Source organism: Melanaphis sacchari, unplaced genomic scaffold, assembly GCF_002803265.2.
Source record: "Melanaphis sacchari strain LSU unplaced genomic scaffold, SCAv2.0 Contig73_pilon_pilon, whole genome shotgun sequence".
Lineage (NCBI taxonomy): Eukaryota > Metazoa > Arthropoda > Insecta > Hemiptera > Aphididae > Melanaphis > Melanaphis sacchari.
This window is the reverse complement of record NW_020271525.1, coordinates 2,944,803-2,955,723: the sequence shown is the minus strand read 5'-3', so window position 1 is coordinate 2,955,723 and position 10,921 is coordinate 2,944,803. Positions and strand designations below refer to the sequence as shown.

The following is a 10,921-nucleotide window of genomic DNA, read 5'->3' as shown; positions in this document are numbered from 1 at the left end:
AAACGGAAAGAAGTAAATTATAAATAATGAGCCTCGATAAAATACGTGTACCCCCTTATAGCTATTATATATATATATATAAATGTGTGTGTGTGTGTGTGTGTGTGTGTACCACTAAACAGCCACGGCTATAGAACGACTTGGGTCGTCATCGAGGCAGCTGCCAGAGACTGATATACACACAATAATATTATATACGAAACGCTGTGCCTATACCTGTGTGGCATATAGCACTTCAAGTGTAATCGCATGCGGAATGAAAAACAATCCTTTGCTCGTACACATTGATTATACGCGGGTGGCGATATATTCTCAGCGGGCGAGGAAAATCGTCGGACGCTCATTATTATTACGCATTTCATGTTTTCATTATCAATCGAACACGCTCATCATTCCATAAGATTCGAGCTAATTTTTAACCGTCGCAAAATTCACCCAGAGCGCTCAGAGATCCGCCGTGTGGGACTTTGTCATAGAACACACATTTGTCTAACGGTCTGTCCGAGTGGCTAAATAATAGTTATTCGCATATTATTGTAAACTATACATTCGAATTAGTTCGATATTTACGGGGCCGAAGAAATATAATAGTATTATATATTTTTCGATAGTACTTACCCCTAGCGCGGGTTCATGCAGGCGAACGCGATGTTGTCGAATGATGGCGGTGGCGTCCAGAGATGGAACACGGTACGACGGAACTTCTTGCCGAGAATGTCACCGATGGCCAAACAGTTGTCTCTCGACCGAGGGACAACCGTTGCGAAATCGTCGTGCGTACTAATCGACGAGTACACCAGCCACAGCACGGTGCACGGAATGCGATACATATCCAAAGCCAGTCTGCTGGAGAAGTGAGTCGTTTGTTATTACAATAGAATAATAAATTAATAATATAATATATTTAATCAAATTGGTCTAGCTTTAGAACGAATTGTCCACTATATTATGATATAATATGGTAGCATTAACATGTTTTGAAAAATGTTCAGCTTCAGATTATGAAATTTGATACATTTATAGTCATTTATAAATTTGTGTTGATAAAATATTCTATAAGCCATCACTCAGTGACGTAGTCCTTCTAATAGTATATTTTAAAAATGAGGAGACATATTAGACCACCTCCATATTATAATATGTATATTTGTAAAAAAATATTATTATTATTTTATTATTTTTGAATACAATTTATTCTAATTCGAATAACGTCTCTAGTAACCTTATACTGAGGTAACTGTGGAGTAAATTTAGAATTTCTTTAACTAAACAGTTAATACCTACTAAAACAGTCACCTATTAAAAAATAAAATGATTTTTAGATTCAAATTTTCTATGGTTTTAAAAAATCCTACTTATATATTAATTAATTATTATTTACTTCAAATTGTATGTGGCTATCTTGTATATACTTATAAGTTACAATTCTGAAATATTATTTTTTGAAACGACAAAAAATAATAAGGAAAATGAGTTACAAATTTATGAGAGTTATAAGTTAACAAATTTAATGATCACATGAACTTATGCATTACATTTTATTTTTTTTTTTATCAAATCAAAAATATACATTAATACAAAAATAAATAAATAATTATTATACATATAAATGATGATGTTATAATAGTTATTTGTTTGCATCATAATTTTTATCATTATTACACATTGTTGTGCGCCACCTATAATATTATATTTGTATAAACTTTATTAATACTGTTTATTTTCAAAACTGTGTTTACTTTTTAAATTACCATTACGCGCGCTCTTCAAGCTTGACATTAGCTGAAAGTAGAGATTGGAGTTATGTACATATTTATGTATGAACACAATATTGAATATAATATAATATACAATTTGCAAAACATTTATGTACGAAAAACATTATGTGATTTATGTTACATGTAATAATAATAATTAATATAAACGGTCACCATGTGTAAAATATGATGTTAAAATTTGAATAACAAAAACACGATAATATAGTAAATTAAATAAAATTCTATGTACTCTCATGAATGCGTTTGACAGGAATATACTCTGTAGGAATTCGTTAAGAGGGCAAAAATTATTTTATCTCGATTTTGTCTACACAAACAAGAATAATTTACTTCACAATCAACAGATAAATTATAACTTGCATGTTTTGTGTAGCTGAAATTTGGCAAATGTATATAATAATCTAATAAAGACCAACTTATTTAAAGGTAATAATATTTAATAAAGGCATGAAATAATGTTTTCTTAATTTAATAACTATATATTTTCAAAAATAACAGGTAATTGTTAAAGGTATTTATTATACCATTAAAAAGTATATATAGATAGGTATCTATTAGGATTTACAAATCATTATTATATTTTAACTACAGGTACTATTATAATAATAAACAATTCTATTTTTAAAACTTAGTTTTCTTTTTTTTTTTTAATGAAAGGAGAGTTTGAAAACACCCTCATTGATTACGTCTCTGGTATACTCGTATGATTATTTATATTGTAAGTCAATGGCCAAACTCAATTTTTTGTTTTCCTTCCTCTTTATCTTTTTTATTATTTTTTTCCATAGAGAAAATTGTCCAGAAATGTCTCCTATAACGAGTAAGACGTATAGCACGATATTATATCTATGCATATAATATTATACGTAGAATAAAGATATTATTTATGAAATTTACAGCTATTTTTTTAGGTGTGCATTATACTGCAGTCTAAATCATTCATTCGTCTGGTATGATGTAGAAACAATTAATAATTTTTAAGGAAATTCTATATTATATTATATTTTAGGTAATTTTAGATCATAGAAAATTTAAAAAAAATGTGTTCTCCGATTTACCATACGAATAGATTCGTTACTCACGTTACACAAGCAGCGTGTCATGAACTTACTTTTACATACGTAGACAATACCTAGTATCAGAGCTCGGAAGTTATAGTACTAAAAAATTATATTTTAGAGCTTTAATATGCACTTAAAAACACCAAAATTAATAATACAGCACTAGAAATTATCTATTAATTAGCAAAATTAAATTTCTTATACGACATTAGGAAAGTATGAAACGAATTTGCACCTTATTGTTATATCTTACTAAAAAAATAATAATATGCATTTGCTAAAATCTATTACTCATAGGTAAGTATGATAATTAACATTACAACAAATGTGCAGGTGCAGGAAATATAAAACATGAAGATACTTAGTTTAATTTTTAATTTTTAATGAAAAACACAACTTTTAACGCAATTTATAACGTCATGTTAGATTTTTTTTTAGTTTTTAAAGTCATAAATACCTTTTGAATTATAGTATATGTATTAATAATATATTAATTATGTTTTTGAATTTATCCACACGCATAATATATATATGTTATAATCGCTAGACAGGCCAATAAAACAGTTCGTCGTCTTGATAAATTACCACAGCAAAAAAATAACTTGCATACCTATATTGTATTATTGTTATAACTTTCATTAGCTTATATAAGTATGCATACAGGCCATAACCATAATTAAATTAATAGCTACACAAATATATATATTTTTACGTAATTTTAAATCGAAATCCATCAATAAAAAGCCAATCATATCATAAGTTGTGTGTAATATACTCAATATATAATATTATATATTTGTATATGATGTATGAATAAACATATTTTGATTGATAAAATAAATTTAATGGACCAATGACCAATGTCATAATAATATATAATATTATATAGCCATATAGGTCACTATATATTTGATGTCTGAGCCGTTCAAGCAATGACTGTTGACTATTGAATATTTAAGTACCCTTCTATTCAACTCTTACAACGTATTAAATGACCGTATACCGAGCATTAATATTTCAATAACAATTAATAAATGAATTCAACAAAATTAATTATTTAAATTATCTATCCTAGAATATATTAGGTGTATAGTATAATACAATTCAGGTAAGTATTTGCTATATAGAGAACACTTCATATCGTTTTTTTAATATGGTATATTTATTCAACTTCAAACAATTAGTAAATTTTTTCACTTTACAACTGTCGCGAAATTAATATTTTATTTCAAAAGTTTCAAATTAAAATTAATGTAATGGTTTTAAAAATCACAACAATTTCTATTTAACGTTTACATAGTTAGGTATTACTTTGACAGTCATGCCGTTATCGTCAGATTTAAATGGCAAAACTTAACGATTTTATATATACATGTTTTTTATATTGTTTGAAATATGGTATAATATTTGTGCTTCCTTACACATATTGTGTTCAACTTCCGTGACGCAAATTTAATTGTTTTACGGCAAAATAAGAGGGATCGTTCGGCAGATTTAAGTTAATTTTATACGTTAGAATATATATTATTAGATGTTATATACATTATAATAATAAATATGAGTTATAAGTTCATAAAATTATAGTGATATTCTGTAAACTATTAAGTTTTATTTTTAGATTTAGCGTGAATAAAAATCCCTAACACATTTATAGACTCTAATATATTATACACTCCCGATATAACATCAGTTTTAATATTCTATACAATCGCCTTCCATACATTAAACAATACATTTAAATTCCATTCGGTTTTACAGCGATGTGTTTTTTAAATTTATTATTCTAAAATAATTCACACATTATTAAAAAATGAGAATATGTTTAGAATTTGGATCGCGTTTATAGAGAATGCCTAATGTGATAAACGTGATCATAAACGGAGCAAACTATATAGAATATTAGAATACATAATACTGTCTTTTCATTTACAGTGTATAAAAATAACTCAAAAAAAGAGTGTGAAAAGATTTACGGTTACTGAAATAAAGTGATAATGGGATAAAATGTATAGTAAATAATTATTATCACTTAACATTTTAACATAATTAAAATATAAATAAGAAAATATCGACTTAAAACTTATAAAAGTGACAAAATATGTTTACATAAAATGAAAAAGTTTTTTTTTTTTTAATTCATACGTCTTCACCCACTAAATTGTATCGTAAATATATTTCAATACATTTTTTGAAAACTGAATCAATTTTAATTAATTTAATAAATATCATATTGTCGGGCGTTTGTAAATTTCATCGATTAATAGGTAGTCGACTTTTGGGTTGAATTTGAAACATGTAAATTTCACCTGCACGTTTTTTTTACTTGAAAAAAAAAAATGTAAATGTCATCGGTACGTATTTTTGATCTGAAAACATGTTAACTTCATCAATGGTAAAATAAGTAACTACTAATTAGTGATCATTATTAATTATTACACATTTTTTTTTAAATTTGCTTAAAAAATGATAAAAGTATCTAAATTTTAAATATATTACTTACGTATAAATAAGAAATCTGTACATAGATGATGTACTTATTATCTATTGTAACTTATTATTATTATTACTTACTAGTTACTATTGTTTTATTGTTTTGCGTGTTTAATAATTTTATATTATAAATATTATACTGTAATACTAATTAATTTATCACAGATGTAAAAGGGTAAATCCCGAATCTAAATAATAATAAAAATGTATCGGTGGAATTTATATTTTTTTTCAGGTGAAAAAATTGTATCGGTGGAATTTACATTTTTTTTTAGGTAAAAAAAACAAACTGGTGGAATTTACATGCGTCCATATTGTCTTATGTTTGTTGTTAATTGTTTATTGTATATGGTTAAACGAATATTTTAAAAAATGTTAAACACGTAAATATATGATCGTGATGTATAAAAGTATAAACATTCCTAAAATTATTATTAAGTTAATATCTAAAATATAGTAGCATAATTTAAATATTGAATAGTAAAATCCTTTTTGAAACAACATTTGAACATACAATTTCCGTTTGATGAATGTTATGTAGGTAAGTAGACAGGTATTTATGATGGTTGTTTATAATATTCAAGTTAGAAGTATTTCTATCATATGATATGGTAATATAGTAAGTAGTAAAGAGAAAACTTTTTAAGAATATTAGATGTCTTTTATGAACAGCTTTATACATAAATTTGTTCGTTATAATGATATAGTAAGAACATATTTTAATTCTTGTCTTTATTACTGCTATGGAGGTAAAATATATAGGTACGGTACCTAAGGTACCTACTCTTTTATTAAGTGACATATAGTTTAGTAATTAAATATTATATTGAGGCATGTTACTATGTTACTATGTCACAGTATTGATTTTAAAAACGATAGCTTAATACTTAAATAGTTAAAATAGTTTTCACTTTGTATAACGTTGTATTAGTATATGACAAATGGGTAACCACAGTATAGGGTTAAGAACAAGTTTCTAAACTTAAAATCAGATATATAATTTATTATAAACAAAACAAAAAATAATTAATTGATATTTTCTCGTCTTTACAGAATACCATTGAATAATGTGTAACGATTTTGATTGTAACGCGAAACCGAAAGGAAAATAATTGATATAAATGATGTAATAAAACTAAGAATAATCTAATAACGATTAAGGTATCTGTATAATTTTAGTTATTGTTTGGTTGCCATGTCAACTGTAACAATCAGAAAAAAATGTTATAACCAGCTCAAAAACATGTACTTATATAGGTACTAACATATTATACTAGCTCAAAAAATATTTTTGAAGTTCCGATAATGATAATACTTTTGTACCTATAAACTATTGTGTCTAAAATATATTAAGTACCATAATTCATAAATTTAATATAATTAAACAGTAGATATAGGTATATACTTTGATTTTAAGCTAATAATTTTTAATTTGACTGATTATTAACAATACAATACACGGTTATAATTTATTGTCGTAACATGATAACTATTTTCATCTAATACTAACACATACTATTATTAATGTAAACATTTTGAAAGAAACCACGACATTTTATCACTTAATTATTCAATAAAATTTATTAGATTTGTAAATCTATTTATACCTATTGTACAAAAAGTAAATAACTATATTAAGACAAATTACTAGTTATTTGAATATACATTAAATATTGTAGTTAGTGTTAAAAACTAAAAAGTGTTAACCAACTGTACGTATAGAGATATGATCCCCATATACTATATTTTTTAAGGCATTATTAATACCTAAAATGCTTTTCATCGTTCATAGACAATAGATTAGTTTATTTTCAGATCTACCTCCTTTTATTATACGCCATTGGTATACGCTATATTGGATAGATTGGTTAACCTATTCAGTATACATTATATAATTACATACTATTATAAAATATTGTAGATTCCTACCACTTTTTTTTTTTAACTTTTCTTATAAAGTAATAACTTATGATAAAATAACTTTTTAATAGTTTAATACTAATAACCGAGAAATATTTCTTTGAAATAGCAAATGAAATCGATTTTTAAAATGGCTGTGTTATACGGAAGCCATATGCACTGTACTAGTTTACGATGACTAAAGTTTTTTTGCTTAATATTATTCCATCAAGTTTGTTTCCAGAATCTTTTGGATTACAATGTTGACCATTTGTGGACTGTCAGCATGTTATATCGGTAACGAGTTATGGCTCAAGTTTCGTTCCATGCCTACACAATTGGCAGTTAAGGATACCCATGTACCTTTGTACGAGTTTCCATTCCCTTCAATTACCATCTGTCCGGCGATTAAGGTTAAAAAGACTAAAGCTCTTGAATACTTTTCAAGGTAATCAAATTATCAGCTATACGACATATATATCAATCAATAAAAGCTTCTTTATAATAAAAACTTTAAACTTCGAAAAATTATCGTAGTTATATTAATGTAATAGATATCCATTATTCTGTAGGTACATCAATATCGACAACGTAACATTGCAAACTGAACTAGTGTATATAATGAGCGCTTTATCAACGATGCAACAACCAACTTATTTTAGAATGGCAGAGTATGTAGAGAAGTCCAAACATTTATTGCCCTTGTTTGGTAAAATAAATTTGACCGATTTTATGTTGACGACACTGCCAACATGTAATGAACTATTTGGTCGGTGCAAATGGCATGGCGATATTATATCATGTTGCGAAGCGTTCTCACTTCAGAGGACTGAGGAAGGATTTTGTTATTCATTCAATTCTCTGACTTCCGAAGCAGGAAAACATTGGTAAGAGCGAATCACCTAATAAATTATAATATATAAGTTCATTATACATACGCTGTAATCAAAACTAATATAACTGTATTTACTCGATTTTACATTTAATAATGGCTCTGTTAAGATTTAAAACCCTCTGCGGTGTAAAATATGATGCATATAATTATTATAGTGTAAATATTTAATAAATAATTATAATATAATGAATTAATAAACACAAAATATAATATAATTTTACCAACATACATTCACAGTCCTCTTTCTGAAGTGCTGGAAAACGAAGGTATCGTGGAAGAAGACGACTATATGTATCCTGGATGTCAACTGAGGAGAAACACCGCCGTAGGTACGGTCACGGGTTTAGAAGTGTTTCTGTACAAAACAAATATGTCTGAATCGTTGGGCTTGGGACAGCGTGATAAAGACGGTGCTAGGGTACGAATGACGAGAAATGCATAAACGTTTAAGAGGATAAAAACATCAAATCGTATTTAATCTTATAATTATTAATATGTATAGGTCATGATCCACACATCATATCAGTTTCCAAACGCGGGAGACGGTATATGGTTGAGGTCTGAAGAGGGCCGACGACTGAACATCATGATATCGCCAGTGATAACCGTTACCAGCAGTCGAGTAAAAGATCTAAGCGTGTCGACGAGAGGCTGCGTGTTTCCAGACGAAAGGGAATTGTACATTTACCACGTGTACACGCAGAGTTCATGTCTGATCCAGTGCCGTATGGAATTCATTTTATACTCGTGCGGTTGTCACATGTATTTTTTTATGAGACCTGGTATGTGCAGTGTAGGTATAGGCTAAGGATAGGTTAGGTCTCTTTCGCTGATGTAGCATATTATCTATTATAAATTATAATGTCTGGCGCCACTAAAATTGTCAGCACCTGTATGTTTAAGATCAGCAATGGAAGGTCAAGTAAGAAAATAATTAAAAATTGTTTGATATTAACCTCAAACTCATTTTCTTGAGGGAGTTGGTAATTTAGTAATGATCAACAAATTTAATTTTTATTATTGAATATTACATATGGAATTGGGCGATCTATGTAAAGTAAAAATACAAACATAAGAACAGTTAATTTGATTAATTAACTTGAAAGTATGAAACACAGTATACTATATTTATTAATTTGAATAGGTGCGCATATTCTACTTGATAGTCGACCAATGCGGCGGCACTTTTTGTAAATGGCAGCACATGGCACAGCCTTTATTGGATTTTATGATTTTAATTTGAAAATTAAAGTTAATATTATTATTATAGTTAAAGAAGTATATTTATTTTTTATAGATGACGGGAAACCGATGTGTGGTATACCAGATCTACCTTGCATAAGTCATAATACTCGTGAGTAAAAATAAATTATGTAAATGAGTAAATTATATTCTAAGTTTATAATATTATATTTTAATGCACTAATATTTTTTTATACAGTACTTGAATTATGGAGTGCGCAGGGTTATGGAATAGATACTTCTTCTATTTCAAAAATATTTTAACGACGCCCCTTTTAAAAATATATCTTAATCAATAATACATTTATTTTATACTTTAACATTCCTCCACTTTTTTATTGTTTTCTAATCCAAGTATTAGTAAAGACTATCGATTAGGTGATAACATACCTAAATGATATAGTGACAATATCTAAATTTATAATTATATTAAATTACCTAGGTACCCCTATAATGTACAGAAAATATTATTATTGGTGTTGAAATTTATCATAAAATTTTTTTTTTTAATTATGCCACTCTTGTGTGGTCATATTATGTATGTGTAAATTATGTATTTATTCAAACTCTGATGATTGGAAGTTTTAAGCATAACAATTTTCATATTTTGATTCTCTTGTTTGTAAATTAGAATTTTCGGCGACACAATCTTTAGTTTGTTAAGCAAGTGATTTGTTTTTAAATTATGTATATCCAGTTAATCTAAATACACAGTGTGTACCTACCTAGTCAAATAATTATTCTATTACTGTAATACAAATAATTATCTGTTTTTTATTTATAATTATATACATAACACTAGTTTGATTTGCAGGTCACATTAGAATGCTAACACCACCCAAAGGAACGCCTGGTTTCGAGGCTCGACTCATACGCGATTCCTTGGATTGTTCACAGTGCATACCTACTTGTTACGAGACAACGCATGAAATCGAGATGGAGTCGTCTCCGGATCAAAGAACTTCTGTTTGGAAGTTGTTCAGCTACTTGGATGTGGCATATGGAAACTTGGGTTCCAAAAAATATCAAAGGGACATAACTTTTGCTTGGACCGACCTTTTGGGTGGGTATAAAGGAAATATATGTATATATCTGTATGCACTGACCATTGACCAACGAACAGTAAGTCAATACTTGAATTGTAAAAAATAATTAGACGGGGGATGCAAGTGTAAAAAAAATGTACTTACCAGAAAATTTAAATTGTCATATCGATTAGGATATTATATAAGAAAGAGTACACTAAATTATTTTGAAAAAAATAATTTAAAAACTCCGCCCTCTCAATTCAAGTATTGAACTTATTCAATACACTGTTTAATCAAGTTTCCAATTATTTTAGTTTATTTATTTATATTGCAGTGGCGCTGGGCGGTGTTGCAAACTTATTTTTGGGGTTCAGCATATTGAGTGTAGCCGAATTCATTTATTGGACGCTGAAAATATGTGTTAACAAATTCATTAGACTGTACAAATAGTATAAAGGGTACCTATGTATTGTATAAACACGTATCATTATAATAAACTAATAAACGTATCCAAACAGTATTTACGTA

The 10,921-nt window shown here is 27.6% G+C and overlaps 1 protein-coding gene across 1 annotated transcript; it reads left to right on the top strand.

The window, feature by feature from the left end:
• Positions 1-628: 628 nt before the first annotated feature.
• LOC112600973 (sodium channel protein Nach-like) lies at positions 629-10,849 on the top strand. The gene is made up of 8 exons (XM_025348344.1): positions 629-854; positions 7,473-7,676; positions 7,801-8,115; positions 8,361-8,541; positions 8,626-8,905; positions 9,421-9,477; positions 10,180-10,428; positions 10,728-10,849. Exons 1-8 carry the CDS (start codon positions 634-636, stop codon positions 10,841-10,843), a joined length of 1,623 nt encoding a protein of 540 aa, XP_025204129.1. The 5' UTR covers positions 629-633; the 3' UTR covers positions 10,844-10,849.
• The last annotated feature ends 72 nt before the right edge of the window (positions 10,850-10,921 follow it).

Coding starts and splice junctions, on each gene's coding strand:
- LOC112600973 (XM_025348344.1), top strand. CDS start 634: ATGCAGGCGAACGCGATGTTGTCGAATGATGGCGGTGGCGTCCAGAGA. Junction 9,478..10,179: donor TTGCATAAGTCATAATACTC/GTGAGTAAAAAT, acceptor TTTGATTTGCAG/GTCACATTAGAATGCTAACA. Junction 10,429..10,727: donor TGCTTGGACCGACCTTTTGG/GTGGGTATAAAG, acceptor TTTATATTGCAG/TGGCGCTGGGCGGTGTTGCA.